The 24,448-nt window shown below is 38.1% G+C and overlaps 1 protein-coding gene across 2 annotated transcripts in view; it reads right to left on the reverse strand.

Moving 5' to 3' along the window:
- Positions 1-2,860: 2,860 nt before the first annotated feature.
- LOC133635876 (peptidyl-prolyl cis-trans isomerase FKBP14-like) overlaps positions 2,861-24,448 on the reverse strand; it is a 41,047-nt gene continuing 19,459 nt past the window's right edge. The window contains exons 2-5 of one of the 2 annotated variants that reach the window (XM_062029291.1): positions 21,262-21,490; positions 13,610-13,770; positions 9,342-9,469; positions 2,861-3,626 (exon numbers count right to left, since the gene is read on the reverse strand). In XM_062029291.1, coding sequence (XP_061885275.1) covers positions 3,468-3,626; positions 9,342-9,469; positions 13,610-13,770; positions 21,262-21,455 — 642 coding nt within the window. In that variant the 5' untranslated portion in view covers positions 21,456-21,490 and the 3' untranslated portion in view covers positions 2,861-3,467. Of the gene's footprint in view, positions 3,627-9,340; positions 9,470-9,597; positions 9,658-13,609; positions 13,771-21,261; positions 21,491-24,448 lie in introns of those variants that run through there. The other variant, XR_009822134.1, reaches the window with a different exon arrangement.

Below are 24,448 nucleotides of genomic sequence, written 5' to 3' on the forward strand. Positions count from 1 at the left end.
ATATATATATATATATATATATATATATATATATATATATATATATATATATATATATATATATATATATATACACACATACATACATATACAGTATGTATATATTGACACACACATATGTATATGTGTATATATATATATATATATATATATACTGGATATGTATATATATATAAATATATATATACATACATATATATATACACACACGGGTATATATATATATATATATATATATATATATATATATATATATATATATATATATATATATATATATATATATATATATACATATAAATGTCTTATTTCTAACTCTGAATATGTTAATAAACATATTGATCTACTCAGAATGTGTATTATTTTGGGAAAAAAATGAATAAAGTAACTGAATAATAATCAAGAGTGACCTGATTTCCAGACTCTTTATAGAGCTGACAACAGTCGGCCTACGCACATTTATGTATTAACGTACACACACACATATAAACATATATACACGCACGCACATGCTTAAAGATTTGTATTTACAACATTAATAATATATATATATATATATACTATGCAAATATAAAAAACGGGAAGCTTTTAGTTATTTTTTGAATTTTTTTGTTTGTAATTGGTTTTTAGTCATTATTTACTTCAAGTTATTACAGTATGTCTATATACATATTTATTTAATTAATTTAGGCCAAAGGGGCCACATTTCAATTTCTTACACACACTTGTTATTGCACATGTTGGCCAGAGGGGGAGCACTTCATTTTTTTACACACACTTATTTCATAAGTTGACCAGAGGGGGAGCACTTTTAAAACAGACACACAAGTCAGTTTCAAAAATCCCTCCTTTTTGGGACCACCCTCATTTAGATAGATTTCACCACCAGGGGTGCAACTGAGACATTCTCTATTAGATGCAATGGTTTTTCCGTATTGGGACCATGATTTATGTCATCACTTGTTCACCGCTCCTCATATGGAAGGTACTTTTCCTTGTTGATGTCTCAAGAAGGGTACAAATACAAGAACACACACACACACACACTGGTTATCATTTGGAATGGGGACCAAGTTTTTGATCATCACTTGTGGGGACCACCCTTTCTACAGGTTGTGGAGGCATAAAAAAAAGAGGTCAAATGGCCACTGCCCAGTTAGCTCATACACGTCTTTAAATCTCTGGATTGATGAAGTAATGTGCTGATCATTCTTACTGGGGACCCTGGGGAGAAAGAGTTCATATGGTTCATGGGGACCAAATTTACATAATTTTGCATAATTCACACAAATTTGTACGTGACTACTGAGGAGCATTTAAAAAAAAAAAAAAAAAGTTCAAATTAAATATGACATCATCCTCACTACAGCTGTCCTCTTATAGGAAGTTTCACCACTTAAATGTTAAAGCAAATCCTGCATCTTCTGTGACATTACTGAAAACTGCGATTTAGCAGTAATGAAGTTGTCTGCAACTCCAACTACCATATATAGAAGGATGGACAATTCTGAATGTGAATCATACTTTAAGGTAATAATTTTTTTATAATCATGCTGTATGAAAATGTCATCCTAAGGAACACTAAACCAGATATTGTTTTTGGAAAAATATATTAGTTTTGCTACAGCTGCTGTGCAAATGTCTCACACTCAAACTAACCAGTAAACATGTTTTAAGGGCCAAAGCTTAGGCATCACTTGAGGCATCTTCAGAATGGATCTGACTATCATTTAAAAAGGTTTCCCTTTAGGGAACCTGTTTTTTTGTCCCCATACCGTCAGAGGTCCCCTAAAGGTGACTGTGTAAACAAAGCGATGTCCCCATTAAGTAAGCATTGCCAGAACGAACACACACACACACACACTTGTCTCCCCATCCTTGTGTGGACATACACTTGACAAACCACCCTTTTCTGTGAGGACCTTTTGACTTGTGAGGACATTTGCCTGGTCCTCACAACTACAGAAGTAAACTTTTTTTTTTTACTTTGTGTGTTTTGCATTCTGAAGTGAGGTTGCAACTCTCTACTCCCATCTAGTGCCAGATATATTTTTTTCATCATTCTAGCTATAGTGGAAAGGGGGGCCCTCACAACCTACTAACCAAACGTGGGTCCACACAAAGTAGGCAAGACATGTATGTGTGCCATACTTGCCAACCCTCCCGTTTTTAGCGGGAGACTCCCGGTATTCAGCGCCTCTCCCGATAACCTCCCGGCAGAAATTTTCTCCCGACAAACTCCCGGTATTCAGCCGGAGCTGGAGGCCACGCCCCCTCCAGCTCAATGCGACCTGAGTGGGGACAGCCTGTTCTCACGTCCGCTTTCCCACAATATAAACAGCTTGCCTGCCCAATGACGTCATAACTGTAGAATGATGGAGGGCGAGTTCTTGGTTTCTTATGTGGGTTTATTGTTAGGCAGTTTCATTAACGCCCTCCCAGCGCGGTAACAACACACAACAGCAGCAGTCACGTTTAGTCTACCGTAAAGCAGTTCTTCTGCCGTAAACAGCAATGTTGTGACACTCTTAAACAGGACAATACTGCCATCTACTGGATAGCCTCCAGAACACTGAAATTCAAGTATTTATTTTATTTATATGTATAATAAAATAAATACATATACATATATATATATAGCTAGAATTCACTGAAAGTCAAGTATTTCATATATATATATATATATATATATATGAAATACTTGAGTTGGTGAATTCTAGCTTAAATATATTCCCCTCTTAACCACGCCCCCCACCCCCCGGTATCGTAGGTCTCAAGGTTGGCAAGTATGTGCGCGCGCACACACACACACACACACACACACACACACACACACACACACACACACACACACACACACACACACACACACACACACACACACACACACACACACACACACACACACACACACACACACACGCACACACGCACACACACACACACACACACACACAGGGTCGGAAGAGTATTTCGACTCCTTTAAGTTTTGTCACTTTGTGTTTCATTGCAGCCATTTGCTAAAATCATAAAAGTTCATTTTATTTCTCATGAACGTACACTCGGCACCCCATCTTGACAGAAAAAAACCCGAAATGTATACATTTTTGCAAATGTACTATAAAACTCAAAAATCACTTAAGTATTCAGAGCCTTTGCTCAGTACTTAGTTGATGCACCTTTGGCAGCAATGACACCTCAAGTCTTTTGGAATACGATGCCACAAGTTTGGCGCACCTCTCTTTGGGCACTTTCTCTCTTTCCTCTTTGCAGCACCTCTCAAGCTCATATGGCTTCTTGAGACATTTACGTGCGTCCTCTCCTGATGGACGTCTGCATCGGTTCTAGTGACGACACGAGAATCTGGTAAGCAGGGGCTATTCTTTTCAAATAATTTTGAAGGGAGCGCTTTTAAGTCGTTGTCGGGGCCGCCAAAAACATCCGGATGAGCTCGCAAAAACAGGCGATTAAAGTTCATCGTGTTTGTAAGTGAACTCCCTGGAGGATATGAAGCCGTCTTTGTTCTCGTCTTCCTTGGCGAAAATGTCCGCCACCATGTTTTCGTGCACGGTGTCGTTGGGAGGGTAGCCGTGGCGCTCAAACTCCTTCCTCAGGTATTCTTTCACCTGCAGGGGGGTAACTGTGTCAGTTAAAAGTTGCTGGACCGCTCATTAGGTACACCGAGTCGAGGTGTAACAATGCTTATTTCTGAGTAACACTGTCTTAGTAGGCTTGTATTTTGCTGTGGTGTACAACTACACTAAGTTTGCTTCGATTATCTCATACACAAGTAAACTATTTTTATTTTGTAGAGGCAGTATTTACATATAAAGCTCCAGCATTATTGTCAGCATGTGTATTTATTAAATACTACATCCGTCAAAGTGCATTATTATATCTAGTGTTCTAAAAGTGTGCATAATATTACAAGAGAACTGCAAGTTTATTTGCTTTAAATGCCCTAATAGACTAAATTGACTCCTTAAGGATGATATAACACACATGCATCAAAGTCAAGGCCCGCCACATCATTTAACGCGGCCCGCAAATAATGTCCGTCAATTAAGTATTTTATCTTTTCTTACTATTCTTTTTTTTTTACAGAAAAAATACATGTACTGCATGCAATTGCATATAGTTTTATTTAATATTATCAAATCATGTAACACATATTATATTATCATAAATTATATTTTTCTTAGAATAATAATAGATAAACATGAATCTGTAATATTATTATTGTTCATTTTTGTTGAGCAATATTAGTTACATTTGTATGAATTTAGGTTGGAAAGTAGTTATATCGGTTATACTAATGAACTATTAGTTTCATATGTCCTAATAATGTAACAAATATATTCTCATACAACTTTTAAAAATAAAAAATAAATACTCAAACATAAGTCTGTAATATTAATATTGTTAATTTCAGTAATGTAATGTTAGTTACATTTGTATGAATTTAGGTTGGAACGTAATCACCGTATTTTTCGGAGTATAAGTCGCTCCGGAGTATAAGTCGCACCGGCCAAAAATGCATAATAAAGAAGGAAAAAACATATATAAGTCGCACTGGAGTATAAATCGCATTTTTGGGGGAAATGTATTTGATAAAAGCCAACACCAAGAATAGACATTTGAAAGGCAATTTAAAATAAATAAAGAATAGTGAACAACAGGCTGAATAAGTGTACGTTATATGAGGCATAAATAACCAACTGAGAACGTGCCTGGTATGTTAACGTAACATATTATGGTAAGAGTCATTCAAATAACTATAACATATAGAACATGCTATACGTTTACCAAACAATTGTCACTCCTAATCGCTAAATTCCATGAAATCTTATACGTCTAGTCTCTTACGTGAATGAGCTAAATAATATTATTTGATATTTTACGGTAATGTGTTAATAATTTCACACATAAGTCGCTCCTGAGTATAAGTTGCACCCCCGGCCAAACTATGAAAAAAACTGCGACTTATAGTCCGAAAAATACGGTATATCTGTAATAATAATGAACTATTAGTTTCAGGTTTCCGAATAATGTAACAAATATGATATTATCATACAAATTTTTTTGTTAAAATAACAAATATCTGATTGAATTATGGTTTCAAAACAAGTTATCCATTAAATTGTACATTGTTAAAATAACAGTAGATTTTACGGTTAAAAAAACAACTTGCCAGTCACTAGAATGTTACAGTTAAAAAAAAACTTAATTAACAGATAAATACAATAAAAACAAGCAGCATACATTTTATTGTAAAAAAAAAAAAAAAAGGCCGCTGTGTTGCCAGAATTATACCAGGAAAAAACGGTGGTACTAGTTTTTCTATTCTACGAAAATATTCTGGCAACTGAGCTGCCACTCTACAGATTTTTTTTTAACGGAGTACGTAAACAATATATATAATGATCAAATATACAAGCAATTGTGTAATATCATTATGTGAATCCTTAGACATTTATATTAATTTATTGGTCACTGTTTCAAGTGGCCCTCAGGGAATACGAGTTTGACACCCCTGCTGACATTATTCAGTCATATGTGGAGCTGACCTGCCTTTACAGGTCAGTAGAAGGGATAGAAATAAGGTAAAACATAAGTAGTGGAGAAGAAGTACACATACTATACAGTTCTATACAATTACGTAGAATAGTACAAATGCCGGGCAGCACGGTGGCAGAGGGGTTAGTGCGTCTGCCTCACAATACGAAGGTGCTGAGTAGTCTGGGGTTCAATTCCGGGCTCTGGATCTTTCGGTGTGGAGTTTGCATGTTCTCCCCGTGACTGCGTGGGTTCCCTCCGGGTACTCCGGCTTCCTCCCACCTCCAAAGACATGCACCTGGGGATAAGTTGATTGGCAACACTAAAATTGGCCCTAGTGTGTGACTGTGAGTGTGAATGTTGTCTGTCTATCTGTGTTGGCCTTGCGATGAGGTGGCGACTTGTCCAGGGTGTACCCCGCCTTCTGCCCGATTGTAGCTGAGATAGGCTCCAGCGCCCCCCGCGACCCCGAAGGGAATAAGCGGTAGAAAATGGATGGATGGAGTACAAATGCCCAGCAGTGCACGGACAGCTTTGCAAAGACAACAGGCTTCGCCGCTCATCAGAAAATACATTTCAGGTGTTATCGAGATGGGAGCTGCAAGTTTTATCGTTTTGTTTTTCTAAAACAGATAGGCTAAGCTTGCATGACGTTCAAATGCGACTGCAATGTCGCTCACAATGCTATGCTAGTGTCGCTAACGTTTGTTTCCTCCTGCCTTACTACTTAACACCACCTTCAAATACGTGATATATGGTGTTACGTTGGACAGGTGTATGATGTCGGGTTGTACCAAAATATATTTTGATACTTCTTGATACTTTACTAAATAAAGGGGACCACAAAAAATGGCGTTATTGGGTTTATTTTAACAAAAATTCTTACGGTACATTAAACATATGTTTCTTATTGTAATCAAAGAACAATTTTGTCCTTAAATAAAATAGTGAACATACAAGACAACTTGTCTTTTAGTAGTAAGTAAACAAACAAAGGCTCCTAAGTAGTCTGCTGAGATATGAGGTAACATATTGTGTCATTTATCATTCTATTATTTTGTCAACATTATGAACAACAAACTGTAAAAATTGATTATTAATCTACTTGTTCATTTACTGTTAATATCTGCTTATTTTCTGTTACATGTTCTATCTACACTTCTGTTAATATGTAATAATCACTTATTCTTCTGTTGTTTGGATACTTTACATTAGTTTTGGATAGAGATGTCCGATAACGGCTTTTTTGCCGGTATCCGATATCCCGATATCGTCCAACTCTTAATTAACGATTCCGATATCAACCGATACCGATATATACAGTCGTTGAGGTGGTAGCGGGGGGTGTATATTGTAGCGTCCCAGAAGAGTTAGTGCTGCAAGGGGTTCTGGGTATTTGTTCTGTTGTGTTTATGTTGTGTTACGGTGCGGATGTTCTCCCGAATTGTGTTTGTCATTCTTGTTTGGTGTGGGTTCACAGTGTGGTGCATATTTGTAACAGTGTTTAAGTTGTTTATACGGTCACCCTCAGTGTGACCTGTTTGGCTGTTGACCAAGTATGCCTTGCATTCACTTGTGTGTGTGAAAAGCCGTAGATGTTATGTGATTGGACCGGCACGCAAAGGCAGTGCCTTTAAGGTTTATTGGCGCTCTGTACTTCTCCCTACGTCCGTGTACACAGCGGCGTTTTGAAAAGTCATACATTTTACTTTTTGAAACCGATACCGATATTTCCGATATCACATTTTAAAGCATTTATCGGCCGATAATATCGGCAGTCCGATATTATCGGACATCTCTAATTTAGAGTTTAATGCAGACCTGGGCATTCTGCGGCCCGTGGGCCGCATCCGGCCCTTTGTGCGTCCCTGTCCGGCCCGCGTGAGGCCAATTATAAATTACAAAATAAATTTTAAAAAGTATCTATGTCGAGTGTGCAATACAACGCTGCTGCTTTTGTTTTGAAAATCGTTATTTGTATTACTTCCGTGTGGACGTATGCGTGATTGTGAGTGAATGTGAACAACTGCAATTACAAAATAAAGTTGAAAAAACATCTATGTCCTGCGCGCAATACAACTGTGCTGCTTTTATTTTGAAAAGTATTATTTATGGGCGTGTGTCCGTGTGTAACCTGCGAGTGAAGGTGCACATGCAGCGACAAGTGATGCACGGTTTACACCCGAGACGCCAAAAAGAGAAAAGTTGATGAAGAATGGCGTGTTTTCAACAACACATGAACTGCAAAGCAACGTCCCCTCACCTAAGGTGCGTGCCTGCGCAATTGCGCACTGCTCAAGCGTCCGCTGCGCGCAGCAAGTATATGCCGCGCACCAAATCAAATCCCATCTGAATTCTAAACAAAATAAACATATTTATTCTATGTAATTTTGCAATGCAACTTTGAGTGACAGTGACAACAAGCGGCCCTAATGGTGTTCGTCAATACCGTTCAATTGAACACCGTTCAATTATTGTAACGTCTATCGAGATGCTTCGAGGACAGGAATTATATCGATCACTTTATTGAACAAAACTGTTTATATTCGGACATAACCACACCAAAAACATGAGTAAAACAATTCTATCTCGAAAAACTAGTCATTTTCTGCCGTACAAACCAGGCCAAAACCAACTTGTCATCTGTCACCAACACGCATAGCACTAAACCACTGGTGCGTTTAAGGCCACACAAAAAGTCGGACAACTCAAACACCACACAAAGTTACACTATGACTCCTCAGTCATACGTGTGCTTATTTTACTGTCATTTATTATTAATGTTAATTTATATATATTAGTCATGGAATGCTGTTACACACACTATGTTGAAGTATTACTATTATTATTATTATTATTATTATTTATCTTACGGTATACATCAAAAATAATATTGAGCAAAATTTAATTGAAATATTGTCGATGTGGCCCTCCAGCAGTGCTCGGGTAGCTCATGCGGCCCCCGGTAAAAATTAATTGCCCACCCCTGGTTTAATGTGTTTAAGTGGTTATGCGTATGCAGTTTTATGTCAAGTTTGTTCTCTTAAAATCTTTTTGAATAGAAATTTGAAACAGTTTAAAATGATCACTAATGTCCGTTAGCATGCCAATGGTAAAATCCATTGCATGTTAGCATCAAGCTAGCATCATAAGCGCAAACTTTATTACTTTATGGTTTCAGTTGCTTAGGCCAGTTCATCCATCCATCCATCCATTTTCAACCGCTTATCCGGAATCGGGTCGCGGGGACAACAGCTCCAGCAGAGACCCCCAGACTTCCCTCTCCAGAGCAACATTAGCGACTTCCTCCTGGGGAATCCCGAAGCGTTCCCAGGCCAGAGAGGAGATGTAATCCCCCCCATCTGGTCCTTGGCCAGTTCATACCAGGCTGTATTGTTGATTTTACATGTTTTTGGCATTTCACGTGTATATTAATGTACTTTATTTTATGTGCTTAGTTTTGCAGTAATTTCATTTGGAGGCAATCTGTAAACGACCGCAACATGGAAGTTTTGTTGAGTGTTTTAAAAAAAAAAAAATTCTATTAATTATCGTTGTATTTTTTGTCTATAATTTAAAGGAAATGTTGAAAGGTTTACCTACAAGCATTCAGGCAGGGCAGAAAAAAATATGTGAATATTTAATAAGATTTGTCCTCAAATGTACGCATGTAGCTTTTAAAAACAATACATGCATTACAGCCAATTATGCTAATTATATGACATTGGCATTTTCTTCTTTGGGAAACACTGTTTATCTAAAATAGTTGACAAGCAACCCTTCACCTCAGTTTTGGAAAGCCTCCAGTCGTCGTTCAGGTCCATCTCCTGGAAGGACTCGTGCGACCTGGGCCCGTTTCTGATCTCCAGCAGCTCGACCATGAAGATCAGAGTGCTTTCAGGAGGGATTTTACCTGATAAGGTGAGAAAGAAATAGCTCAAAACAAACAAAAAAAGGGTGTCATGATATGACTTGAGAGTGTTTTACTTGAAAAAATATTGTGAATGTTAGTCATAAAATGTTATTGTTGAGCAAGCTTACCAGGAAAAAGGCTTAGTAGTTCACATGCTCCACGGTAAGTAAGAAATCAGAGTGGGAGCCCTAAAGAGGCGTTCAGAACAGAACAGATTTACATGCAAGACAGAAAAGTACAATAAGAAGTCCATAACATGCATTAAGGAATTGATCGTGGCAAAATAACAGCCATCACATCTTAAAAATAAGTTGTTTTTTTACATGAAGAAAAATAAAGGTAATGTATGAATGTCCATGATGTATAGCAGGGGTGCCCACACTTTTTCTGCAGGCGAGCTACTTTTCAGTTAACCAAGTCGAGGGGGTCTACCTCATTCATATATATAATTTATATTTATTTATTTAAGAAAGAGACATTTTTGTTAACAAGTTAAAAGGTGTTTAATGATAATACAAGCATGTTTAATTCCTTTCTTTCATGAAGACAAGAATGCAAGTTGGTGTATTACCTGATTCTGATGACTTGCATTGATTGGAATCAGACAGTAGTGCTTGCTGATAACGTCCGCATTTTTGAATGGAGGATGTTAGAATAATTGTTTCTAAGTTATCACAAAAACTTTGTTACATTGAGTGCCTGGTGAGAAGCAAAAGCTGTCTTTGAAACCTACCAAGAAGAAGGCTTGTAAAACTCCACTGTGTAGGGTGGGAAGCAAAATGAAGGTGTTCTGCTTTCTTTCATGTATTGTAATCAACAGAAATATATTGTTTTAACCCAAGGACTACAAAGCGGAGAGAAGGCAGGATCTGCCCAAGTTCCAGACGACCTCTTTTTGAACCTCCTTTTTGAACTGTTTTACGAACCTCTTTTTGAACTCTTTTACGACCTTTTCTGTGAACTGTTTACGACCTTTTCTTTTGAACTGTTGTAATCAAAGGCGATGGCTGTTTACGACCTCGTCCCTTAGAAGCAGCTGTTGTCATGTGGTCAGAGAAAGTCCAAATAAAGGGGGAGGCGTACAATCTTTTGGCAGAGCGTAATGACACTGTACGAGGGCACAGATGTCCAGGCGTCTCTCCTCAAATTGACCCAAATTTAATTCTGTCTCTGTTTAATTCCAGTGTTTCCCACACATTCATTTATTTGTGGCGGCCCGCCACGAAAGAATTAAGGCTGCCACAAAAAAAATATTTTTTTAAAATTTTTTTTTTTTTTTTGTCCTGTCCAGATTCTCAGGCAAATCATATAGTTGATGTAGATGCCCATATCGGCTGTTCAGATTTACTTTACAAAAGAGAAGTGTAGGATCAAGATTTTTGGAGCTCTTTGTTCAGTGGATCAGATGTTTGATGAAGCTTTGTGTCTATCTACCACCATTACTGTTTTCTGTTTATTTGTTACTGACTGTGGCAGGACACCTCTGCTTGTTTCACTTTATGTTGCTGGTAAATAATATGGTTGTAGTAGTAGGCAAAAGTTAAATTATTTAGTATGCACTAATTAAAAGGGGCAGAGCTTTAAGAGACATTTTAGCTTTTATATTTTTATAAGATATATTTTTTGTAAGAACCACAATTAATACATATATTTCAGTGAATAACTTATTGTTCAAATCTGTATATAAATATGTACATAAAGTGTTGTAATGATATTGTAAAATGGATGGATGGATGGACGTTTAAAACAAAACTGTTATTATTAATTAGTAAGTATACATTTTTTTAGCCTTTTTAGAGAAAATCATATTGTAGTAAATTATGCAAATTACTCAATGATGTCATGGTGACCACGCCCATAGCCACGCCCCCACCGCCACAGGTATCTTGGCAGTTTATGGGAAACACTGAATTCTTTGCATCTTGTCTCGTTTAATAGATGTCATCAGTATTTGAACCTAACAGAGGAGAACAAAGTTTTCCTTTCTGTCCAATACCACATGAAAGTGGTTGGTTTTTGGCATCTTATTTGTCCAGCTTCCATACTCCTTTTTATACACTTTACAAGAAATACATTGGAGACAAACTGCATAGCTTGCTAGCTTGCGCATGCTAGCTTTATGAGACTCTTATTTTGTTAGCGCAGCCAGGATGAAGCAGGGCTTTTATTGTGAAGACAAAAACTGTGCAGTTGGTCTTTAGAGTTTTGACGGCGGGTACGGCGCGAGAGTCTGTTGAAATAAAAAGTGTTTCTCGCCTTCCTGTCGGTCATTTTTTCTTAATAATGATCTCGCAGCAGCCAGCGTCATCTCACAAGATCCTCAGGTGACTTGAATGTCAATCAAGTGACGAAAGTGATGTCTTAGTGACGATTGATGATCGCTAATGTTTAGGTCTATTTTTTTAATGCCTGGCTGGCGATCGACTGACACACCCTCCGCGATCGACCGGTAGCAATGGGCATCCCTGTCGTATACAGACTATCATTTACGTACTATTGGCCATAATATGTTTGAAAAACATCTCAATTTCATAAAAATGTTCAATGATTAATTAAAAAAATACAAAAATGCATCGGAATCGCCTGTTAGCAGCGCTACAGCTAGTCGAGTTGGAGCCCGGCAAAAGTAGAGAAAGTTATTTCAAGTTGTCGTTATTAAGTTATCGTCATTAATACATTCTTTGTTCAAACTTGTGGAAACTACCCTCATTTTGACATTACAACTAGAGATGTCGGATAATGGCTTTTTTTGCTGATATCCGATATTCCGATATTGTCCAACTCTTAATTCCCGATACCGATATCAACCGATGCCGATATATACAGTCGTGGAATTAACACATTATTATGCCTAATTTTGTTGTGATGCCCCGCTGGATGCATTAAACAATGTAACAAGGTGTTCCAAAATAAATCAACTCAAGTTATGGTAAAAAAATGCCAACATGGCACTGCCATATTTATTATTGAAGTCACAAAGTGCATTATTTTTTTTAACATGCCTCAAAACAGCAGCTTGGAATTTGGGACTTGCATGAGGAGGTAGAGGTGGGTGGGGTTGGGAGGGGCCGGGGGGGGTAGGGGGCAGCGGGGGGTGTATATTGTTGCGTCCCGGAAGAGTTAGTGCTGCAAGGGGTTCTGGGTATTTGTTCTGTTGTGTTTATGTTGTGTTACGGTGCGGATGTTCTCCCGAAATGTGTTTGTCATTGTTGTTTGGTGTGGGTTCACAGTGTGGCGCATATTTGTAACAGTGTTGAAGTTGTTTATACGGCCACCCTCAGTGTGACCTGTATGGCTGTTGACCCAGTATGCCTTGCATTCACTTGTGTGTGTGAAAAGCCGTAGATATTATGTGATTGGGCTGGCAGGCAAATGCAGTGCCTTTAAGGCACGCCCCCTATATTGTTGTCTGGGTGGAAATCGGGAGAAATTCGGGAGAATGGTTGCCCCGGGAGATTTTCGGGAGGGGCACTGAAATTCGGGAGTCTCCCGGGAAAATCGGGAGGGTTGGCAAGTATGACTGGGAGACGCAACTGCTCTGTACTTCTCCCTACGTCCGGGTACCACTCCGTACAGCGGCGTTTTAAAAAGTCATACATTTTACTTTTTGAAACCGATACCGATAATTTCCGATATTACATTTTAAAGCATTTATCGGCCGATATTATCTGACATCTCTAATTACAACAACATCTAACTTTACGCCGTGTGCGTTGTCAAACGACTGTTTGGATATCTCTGTGTGGGAGAGTCCAAAAATGTGATAAAAAAAAAATACTTCAATGTAGACTTGAAATTGTTGGTATGTATGAATGCGAGAGTGAGTGAGTGATTGTCCATAATGAACGTGCCCTGCCATTAGCCATGCTCATCTTTGTTAGCTGGTCCATTGTGCGTCAGCATTAAGCTAACGACATTAGCGCCAGCCTTCATCCTGCATAATTGTACTACTTTTTTCAGTTTATGTGTGAGTTTGAAAGCGTATGTTTAGCCTTTTGAATGAAAATATATGCATCATTGCCAGTCCAAATGAATCATGACATCATTAATATGATGACGTGTCATACTGAAAACGCCCCCACGGCGCATGGAGAGTGGCAATGTGTGGGAAACTTTGTACGGTATTGTGTAGAGCAGCACCGTTGCCTTCTTTCCCAAAAGCGAGGGCAGGAGGTATGGTCAGCTTCCTCTTCTCTCCAGCACACATGCTCTGCAGGCCTTTGTCCCAGCCTGCGACGGCCTCCCTGATGCCCAACGTGAACCACATGGCGTGTTTGTCGCCATCAGCAGAGTTAGCGCGACTGGTGGACACACACAGACAAACATGTGATATTGGAAACTCTTCTGGCCTCTTCTACGCCCATGCTCGGAAAACTCTTGTGCAGTATGACACAATTACAAAGTAAAGAATAGTGGCAAGTCCATCCACAGACGGATCCCGATTCTTATTCATCCCCATTCTAAATAAATTCATAATTTTCCAAAATACATTTAAAAAAATTGTATAAATTTAAAACATTTTTATTTTCTATAACAATCAATTTAAAAAAGAGAACGTTTTTAGTCCATTTCCGTGCATCCAAAAGGAGCTTTCCTAACCTCTAACCTGTTTTGAAAAAGTTTCATTATAATTATTATACCAAATACCATATTTTCCGGACCACTGCCGATGAATGGGCTATTTTTGGTCTTTTTTCATATATAAAGGCGCACCGGATTATAGGGCGCATTAAAAGGAGTCATATTATTATTAGAGATGTCCGATAATGGCTTTTTTGCCAATATCCGAAATTCCGATATTGTCCAACTCTTAATTATCGATATCAACCGATACCGATATATACAGTCATGGAATAACACATTATTATGCCTAATTTTGTTGTGATGCCCCGCTGGATGCATTAAACAATGTAACAAGGTTTTCCAAAATAAATCAACTCAAGTTATGGAAAAAAATGCCAACATGGCACTGCCATATTTATTATTGAAGTCACAAAGTGCATTCTTTTTTTTAACATGCCTCAAAACAGCAGCTTGGGATTTGGGACATGTTCTCCCTGAGAGAGCATGAGGAGGTTGAGGTGGGCGGGGTGCAGGGTTTTTAGGGGGTAGCGGGGGTGTATATTGCAGCATCCCGGAAGAGTTAGTGCTGCAAGGTGTTCTGGGTATTTGTTCAGTTGTGTTTATGTTGTGTTACGGTGCGGATGTTCTCCCGAAATGTGTTTGTCATTCTTGTTTGGTGTGGGTTCACAGTGTGGCGCATATTTGTAACAGTGTTAAAGTTGTTTATACGGGCACCCTCAGTGTGACCTGTATGGCTGTTGATCAAGTACGCCTTGCATTCACTTGTGTGTTTGAAAAGCCGTAGATATTATGTGACTGAGCTGACACGCAAAGGCAGTGCCTTTAAGGTTTATTGGCGCTCTTTACTTCTCCCTACATCCGTGTACACAGTGGCTTTTTAAAAAGTCATAAATTTTAGTTTTTAAAACAGATTTCAATAATTTTGAAACCGATACCGACAATTTCCGATATTACATTTTAAAGCATTTATCGGCCGATAATATCGGCAGTCCGATATTATCGGACATCCCTAATTATTATTATTTATTTCTAAATTGAAAACACTTCCTTGTGGTCTACATAACATGTAATGGTGGTTCTTTGGTCAAAATGTTGCACTGATGTTTTACAGATCATCTTCAAGTCGCTTTCTGACAGTTGCTGCCGGATGGGCCATTTTGTGGGCGGTCTTATATACGCGGCTCACCTTCGACAAGGTCTCCTCCCCGTCATCTTTGTTGTACCGCTGTAGCGTGCAAGGACGGGAGTGGTAGTAGTGTCAAAAGATGGAGCTTATCGACTACGGGGTCGGCACGGATTACAAAGGCGGACTCGCGCAATTTTTCAGGATTTATGCAGAGCCTAAAAAACAGATCAGCAAGTACCAGAAGGTAAAAAAAATTTTTATAAAAAGAGTTGTTTTTGCATAATATTGTGAAACAAAACGCCAGATAATATGTTTTACCTTATAGCTTACCAAAGTCGGACTAAAACATTTTGATAGGTTTTTGAGCGCCGTGTGTAATGTTCTATATTTTCAATGGAACGTATAAAATGTTGGTGTTGTTTACTTGAGTCATATTGCCATCATATTGCAGTCTACGTGTATCTCTTATGCTTGACTGTCATCTACTGGTCACACTCATCATTACACCATGTACCAAATAAAATTGCTTCGAGGTCGGTAAGCAAAACCAGAATTATTCCGTACATTAGGCGCACCGAGTTATAAGGCGCACTGCCGAGTTTTGAGAAAAAAAATGATTTTAAGTGCGCTTTCAATAATTATCTCAGGATTTAGACTTTTGTTTTTCATCATTTCGACATTTAATTATGACTTATTTTGTTTTTTGTGGCGGAAACGGGCTTCCAAATTTGTCTGATTTTGGAGTTTAAAAAAGACGGAAATGTCAGTTTATTTTGAGAAAATTACGATAAACAAATTCGTTGGAAGGGTCCACAGAAAAACTTTAAATGTTGTGACGAGAGATGTCCGATGATGGTTTTTTTTGCCGATATTCGATATTATCCAACTCTTAATTACCGATTCCGATATCAACCGATACGATATATACAGTCGTGGAATTAACACATTATTATGCCTAATTTTGTTGTGATGCCCCGCTGGATGCATTAAACAATGTAACAAGGTTTTCCAAAATAAATCAACTCAAGTTATGGAAAAAAAATGCCAACATGGCGCTGCCATATTTATTATTGAAGTCACAAAGTGCATTACTTTTTTTTAACATGCCTCAAAACAGCAGCTTGGGATTTGGGACATGCTCTCCCTGAGAGAGCATGAGGAGGTTGAGGTGGGCGGGGTGCAGGGTTTTTAGGGGGTAGCGGGGGGTGTATATTGTAGCATCCCGGAAGAGTTAGTGCTGCAAGGTGTTCTGGGTATTTGTTCTGTTGTGTTTATGTTGTGTTACGGTGCGGATGTTCTCCCGAAATGTGTTTGTCATTCTTGTTTGGTGTAGGTTCACAGTGTGGCGCATATTTGTAACAGTGTTAAAGTTGTTTATACAGGCACCCTCAGTGTGACCTGTATGGCTGTTGATCAAGTACGCCTTGCATTCACTTGTGTGTTTGAAAAGCCATAGATATTATGTGACTGAGTTCACACGCAAAGGCAGAGCCTTTAAGGTTTATTGGCGCTCTTTACTTCTCCCTACATCCGTGTACACAGCGGCGTTTTAAAAAGTCATAAATTTTAGTTTTTGAAACAGATACCAATAATTTTGAAAGCGATACCGACAATTTCCGATATTACATTTTAAAGCATTTATCGGCCGATAATATCGGCAGTCCGATATTATCGGACATCACTAATTATTATTATTTATTTCTAAATTGAAAACACTTCCTTGTGGTCTACATAACATGTAATGGTGGTTCTTTGGTCAAAATGTTGCACTGATGTTTTACAGATCATCTTCAAGTCGCTTTCTGACAGTTGCTGCCGGATGGGCCGTTTTGTGGGCGGTCTTATATACACGGCTCACCTTCGACAAGGTCTCCTCCCCGTCATCTTTGTTGTACCGCTGTAGCGTGCAAGGACGGGAGTGGTAGTAGTGTCAAAAGATGGAGCTTATCGACTACGGTGTCGGCACGGATTACAAAGGCGGACTCGCGCAATTTTTCAGGATTTATGCAGAGCCTAAAAAACAGATCAGCAAGTACCAGAAGGTAAAAAAAATAAAAATAAATAAAGAGTTGTTTTTGCTTAATATTGTGAAACAAAACGCCAGATAATGTGTTTTACCTTATAGCTTACCAAAGTCGGACTAAAACATTTTGATAGGTTTTTGAGCGCCGTGTGTAATGTTCTATATTTTCAATGGAACGTATAAAATGTTGGTGTTGTTTACTTGAGTCATATTGCCATCATATTGCAGTCTACGTGTATCTCTTATGCTTGACTGTCATCTACTGGTCACACTTATCATTACACCATGTACCAAATAAAATTGCTTCGAGGTCGGTAAGCAAAACCAGAATTATTCCGTACATTAGGCGCACCGAGTTATAAGGCGCACTGCCGAGTTTTTAGAAAAAAAATGATTTTAAGTGCGCTTTCAATAATTATCTCAGGATTTAGACTTTTGTTTTTCATCATTTCGACATTTAATTATGACTTATTTTGTTTTTGGTGGCGGAAACGGGCTTCCAAATTTGTCTGATTTTGGAGTTTAAAAAAGACGGAAATGTCAGTTTATTTTGAGGAAATGACGATAAACAAATTCGTTGGAAGGGTCCACAGAAAAACTTTAAATGTTGTGACGAGAGCTGTGCGATGATGTTTTTTTTTGCCGATATTCGATATTATCCAACTCTTAATTACCGATTCCGATATCAACCGATACGATATATACAGTCGTGGAATTAACACATTATTATGCCTAATTTTGTTGTGATGCCCCGCTGGATGCATTAAACAATGTAACAAGGTTTTCCAAACTAAATCAACTCAAGTTATGGGAAAAAATGCCAACATGGCACTGCCATATTTATTATTGAAGTCACAAAGTGCATTACTTTTTTTTAACATGCCTCAAAACAGCAGCTTGGGATTTGGGACATGCTCTCCCTGAGAGAGCATGAGGAGGTTGAGGTGGGCGGGGTGCAGGGTTTTTAGGGGGTAGCGGGGGTGTATATTGTAGCATCCCGGAAGAGTTAGTGCTGCAAGGTGTTCTGGGTATTTGTTCTGTTGTGTTACGGTGCGGATGTTCTCCCGAAATGTGTTTGTCATTCTTGTTTGGTGTGGGTTCACAGTGTGGCGCATATTTGTAACAGTGTTAAAGTTGTTTATACGGGCACCCTCAGTGTGACCTGTATGGCTGTTGATCAAGTATGCCTTGCATTCACTTGTGTGTTTGAAAAGCCGTAGATATTATGTGACTGAGCTGACACGCAAAGGCAGTGCCTTTAAGGTTTATTGGCGCTCTTTACTTCTCCCTACATCCGTGTACACAGCGGCGTTTTAAAAAGTCATAAATTTTAGTTTTTGAAACAGATACCAATAATTTTGAAAACGATACCGACAATTTCCGATATTACATTTTAAAGCATTTATCGGCCGATAATATCGGCAGTCCGATATTATCGGACATCCCTAATTATTATTATTTATTTCTAAATTGAAAACACTTCCTTGTGGTCTACATAACATGTACTGGTGGTTCTTTGGTCAAAATGTTGCACTGATGTTTTACAGATCATCTTCAAGTCGCTTTCTGACAGTTGCTGCCGGATGGGCCGTTTTGTGGGCGGTCTTATATACGCGGCTCACCTTCGACAAGGTCTCCTCCCCGTCATCTTTGTTGTACCGCTGTAGCGTGCAAGGACGGGAGTGGTAGTAGTGTCAAAAGATGGAGCTTATCGACTACGGTGTCGGCACGGATTTCAAAGGTGGACTCGCGCAATTTTTCAGGATTTATGCAGAGCCTAAAAAACAGATCAGCAAGTACCAGAAGGTAAAAAAAAAAAGAGTTGTTTTTGCATAACATTGTGAAACAAAACGCCAGATAATGTGTTTTACCTTATAGCTTACCAAAGTCGGACTAAAACATTTTGATAGGTTTTTGAGCGCCGTGTGTAATGTTCTATATTTTCAATGGAACGTATAAAATGTTGGTGTTGTTTACTTGAGTCATATTGCCATCATATTGCAGTCTACGTGTATCTCTTATGCTTGACTGTCATCTACTGGTCACACTTATCATTACACCATGTACCAAATAAAATTGCTTCGAGGTCGGTAAGCAAAACCAGAATTATTCCGTACATTAGGCGCACCGAGTTATAAGGCGCACTGCCGAGTTTTTAGAAAAAAAATGATTTTAAGTGCGCTTTCAATAATTATCTCAGGATTTAGACTTTTGTTTTTCATCATTTCGACATTTATTGACTTATTTTGTTTTTGGTGGCGGAAACGGGCTTGCAAATTTGTCTGATTTTGGAGTTTAAAAAAGACGGAAATGTCAGTTTATTTTGAGAAAATGACGATAAACAAATTCGTTGGAAGGGTCCACAGAAAAACTTTAAATGTTGTGACGAGAGCTGTCCGATGATGGTTTTTTTGCCGATATTCGATATTATCCAACTCTTAATTACCGATTCCGATATCAACCGATACGATATATACAGTCGTGGAATTAACACATTATTATGCCTAATTTTGTTGTGATGCCCCGCTGGATGCATTAAACCAGGGTTGTCAAACGTACGGCCCGAGGGCCGGATCAGGCCCGCGGACAGGTTTTATCCGGCCCGCGGGATGACTTTGCTAAGTATAAAAATTAACCGGAAATTTTTGAATGAAAGAAACATCCGTTCTAAATGTGGCCACTGGATGTCGCAATAGCAATTATTTGTATCTTTGTAGATGATGCTATATATGTACAAAATAAACCACATGGTGTTAGTGCACCAGTCGAGGAAAATGATCAAACTACTTAAATAACATCCTGTAATTTGATTTTGATGTACATTTTTTATCTTGATAGATTGAAAATCAACACCAAGGAGTTGACTGATGAACATTATCACATAATTTATTCAGAAAATATAAATAACGACAAATAAAGATAGAATACTATTAACCGCAAAATGTAAGTGTAAAACCCAACAACATTATGATTATTACAATTTCAGAATGTGCTTGTTCTATTTTTAAACAAAGAAAACCATACCATCTGAAGTCTTTATTTTTAAGTTATCGTGCCGGGATTTTACCAGTCCGGCCCACTCGGGTGTAGATTTTTCTACATGTGGCCCCCGATCTAAAATGAGTTTGACACCCCTGCATTAAACAATGTAACAAGGTTTTCCAAAATAAATCAACTCAAGTTATGGAAAAAAATGCCAACATGGCACTGCCATATTTATTATTGAAGTCACAAAGTGCATTATTTTTTTTTTAACATCCCTCAAAACAGCAGCTTGGAATTTGGGACATGCTCTCCCTGAGAGAGCATGAGGAGGTTGAGGTGGGCGGGGTTGGGGGTAGCGGGGGGTGTATATTGTAGCGTCCCGGAAGAGTTAGTGCTGCAAGGGGTTCTTGGTATTTGTTCTGTTGTGTTACGGTGAGGACGTTCTCCCGTAATGTGTTTGTCATTCTTGTTTGGTGTGGGTTCACAGTGTGGCGCATATTTGTAACAGTGTTAAAAGTTGTTTATACGGCCACCCTCAGTGTGACCTGTATGGCTGTTGACCAAGTATGCCCTGCATTCACTTGTGTGTGTGAAAAGCCGTAGATATTATGTGATTGAGCCGTCACGCAAAGGCAGTGCCTTGAAGGCACGCCCCCTATATTGTTGTCTGGGTGGAAATCGGGAGAAATTGGGGGGAATGGTTGCCCCGGGAAATTTTCGGGAGAGGTACTGAAATTCGGGAGTCTCCTGGGAAAATCGGGAGGGTTGGCAAGTATGACTGGGAGACGCAACTGCTCTGTACTTCTCCCTACGTCCGTGTACCGCTCCGTACAGCGGCGTTTTAAAAAGTCATACATTTTACTTTTTGAAACAGATACCGATAATTTCCGATATTACAATTTAAAGCATTTATCGGCCGATAATATCGGACTGCCGATATTATCGGACATCTCTAGTTGTGACCATGCACCTTGTCTCATGTGGTGAGAATAAGAATGTTGGTGATTAAATAACAAAACCCTCTAAAAGACATTGGGACATTTCACACGACTCAAGTGTTTTTGTTCACCTCACCTGTCATGAAACAAGGTTCCATTCTCAAAGTATACTTGATGGTGGACGAGCAGCATGTCTCCATATTTGGACTGCCGGCGACACAGGAAAGGTTTGTGCAGAACTTCTATCTTCACCTCCGCTTCGGCCAGCGTTCCGCCGTAGACAGCCGCCATGAGGGCGCAACAGAGCCAGCTCAACACCAACAGCAGCATGGCGTCTTATTACCGAACACCGGACTCAAAACGTGCTGTGTAAAAATAAAGTAAACGTGTTATGTTCAGTAGTTTAAAAGCGCGTACACGTTTTCTACGTGGCAGTGACGCGCCATGTTACGTTCTGTTACCGGAAGTGTTCCTCCCGTCTGATTGGTTGCTTTCTTGGGGTGGGCGGTTCGAGAGGATTTTTTTTTTTGTTCAAAACTTTATTTCAGTAACAAAATACTACAAAACAAACACCGTCTTTAGAGTAAGGGAAACCCAAATCTTCCCATCATAACATCTTGGAAAATGGTTAAAAATAAAAAAGGTCCTTAAATTATTGTCGGCATTGGAGAAATTTAAATTGTTTAAGATAACACCCCCCCTTTTTTGTTTGTTTTGTATATATTTTTTTTGTTTGTAGAACTTTATTTCAACAACTATATGATACAAAACAAACGCTGTCTTAATCAGGATGGGTCATGTCAATAATATGGATAGCATTTTAAAAAGTTGATTGATTGAGACTTTTATTAGTAGATTGTACAGTACAGTACATATTCCGTACAATTGACCACTAAATGGTAATACCCGAATACGTTTTTCAACTTGTTTAAGTCGTGGTCCACGTTAATCAATTCATGGTATTATTAGTGTTATTGTTAAAAAACAGTATTAGTATTATAAAATAGTTTTCATCTATTTATTGTGTGAATGTTTTAAATATATAGTATAGTATTCTAATCATTATTCCGCCTTATTTCTTCCTCGTACATTTTTATCAGATTCAAAACATTCCACCATCAACACATGCTGGACATTTAAACAGAGAATTTTCAAGGATCCAAAAATGTACGTTTGTCCTGAAATTCCTGCTTTTCAAAACTGATGTTTCTACCGTTCTTTCTTTCGACTTCTCACACATTTTTAACCCATTTGAACCATTCTGGCATTAAAACATTTAACTACCGTATTTTTCGGACTAGAAGTCGCAGTTTTTTTCATAGCTTGGGTGCGACTTATACTCAGGAGCGACTTATGTGTGAAATGATTAACACATTACCGTAAAATATCAAATAATATTATTTAGCTCATTCACGTAAGAGACTAGACATATAAGATTTCATCGGATCTAGCAATTAGGAGTGACAGATTGTTTGGTAAACGTATAGCATGTTCTATATGTTAGAGTTATTTGAATGACTCTTACCATAATATGTTACGTTAACATACCAGGCACGTTCTCAGTTGGTTATTTATGCGTCATATAACGTACACTTATTCAGCCTGTTGTTCACTATTCTTTATTTATTTTAAATTGCCTTTCAAATGTCTATTCTTGGTGTTGGATTTTATCAAATACATTTCCCCCAAAAATGCGACTTATACTCCAGTGCGACTGATATATGTTTTTTTCCCCTTCTTTATTATGCATTTTCGGCCGGTGCGACTTATACTCCGAAGCGATTTATACTCCGAAAAATGCCGTAATTCAGGTTAGCTATTTTTTATGCCCCATTTCTCACTTTTCCGTAACAATTATTCTCTATTAAAAAGTATCACTACTTACACATTTCTTAACCAATCTAATGTTTAATTTATTTTCTTACTATTGTAAGTCAATTGCTAGCATGCTAGCTTTTTTAGCAGGTATACATTTCAAATCTAATATTTTGGTCCTTTGATGCACGCTATGTGTTAACATGCTAGCTCTTTTAGGTCATTTTGCAGGTTTGTGCCTAACAGTCGTATTTTGTTTGTTATTTGACGCTATCAAGCCGGCGTGCTAACTGTTAGCATTATAGTTTCTACCAAAATTGCCATTTTCTACTTTATTTCACTCGTTCAACTAAATAGAGAAACTCATTTTCCATTCATTTACAACAAAAAGTGCAATATGTTAGGAACGTATTCAAATTTTGATAATGGTTTACATTTAACAAAACAAACATTTAATATCTCATACATGTTATTTATTGTGACACTGACATTAGCTACATATGTCAGTGGCCGTATAATTTTTTACTAATTTACATAAAATTAATGTCTTTAAAATAGATCTCTTACTTGTCTCCTCAGACTAGTGCGAGAATAGCTAATAGCTAGCCTGCTAACACTAGCAGGTTAGCGACTTTAGCAGGTATACACCTCAAACTCCATGTTTTGGTACTTTTGATGCACGCTCTCTGTTAAGCAGGCCAGCTCTTTCAGGTCATTTTGCAGGTTTGCCCCAAACAGTCATATTTGTTTTGTATTTGGACGCCATCTAGTCAGCGTGCTAACTGTTAGCATTTCAGTTCGTCTTTTCAACATTCACACACCATTTCTACTGAAATGGCATTTTCTACTTTATTTCACTTGTTCGACTAAATAGAGAAACTCATCTTCCATACATTTACTATGGAGAGTAAAATATGTATTCACATTTTGATAGCGGTTTGCATTTAACAAAAAAACCCATTCGATATCTCATACGTGTTGACGTGGACCAGGGGTCACCAACCTTTTTGAAAGCAAGAGCTACTTCTTGGGTAGTGATTAATGCGAAGGGCTACCAGTTTGATACACACTTAAATAAATTGCCAGAAATAGCCAATTTGCTCAATTTACCTTTAACTCTGTTATTATTAATAATTAATGATATTTACACTTAATTGAACGGTTTAAAAGAGGAGAAAACACGAAAAAAAATGACACATTTTGAAACATAGATTATCTTCAATTTCGACTCTTTAAAATTAAAAATTCAACCGGAAAAAAAAAGAGAAAAACTAGCTAATTTGAATCTTTTTGAAAAAATTAAAAAAATAATTTATGGAACATCATTAGTAATTTTTCCTGATTAAGATTAATTTTACAATTTTGATGACATGTTTTAAATAGGTTAAAATCCAATCTGCACTTTGTTAGAATATATAACAAATTGGACCAAGCTATATTTCTAACAAAGACAAATCATTATTTCTTCTAGATTTTCCAGAACAAAAACTTTAAAAGAAATTCAAAAG

Source organism: Entelurus aequoreus, linkage group LG20 (genome assembly GCF_033978785.1).
Source record: "Entelurus aequoreus isolate RoL-2023_Sb linkage group LG20, RoL_Eaeq_v1.1, whole genome shotgun sequence".
Taxonomy (NCBI): Eukaryota; Metazoa; Chordata; class Actinopteri; order Syngnathiformes; family Syngnathidae; genus Entelurus; species Entelurus aequoreus.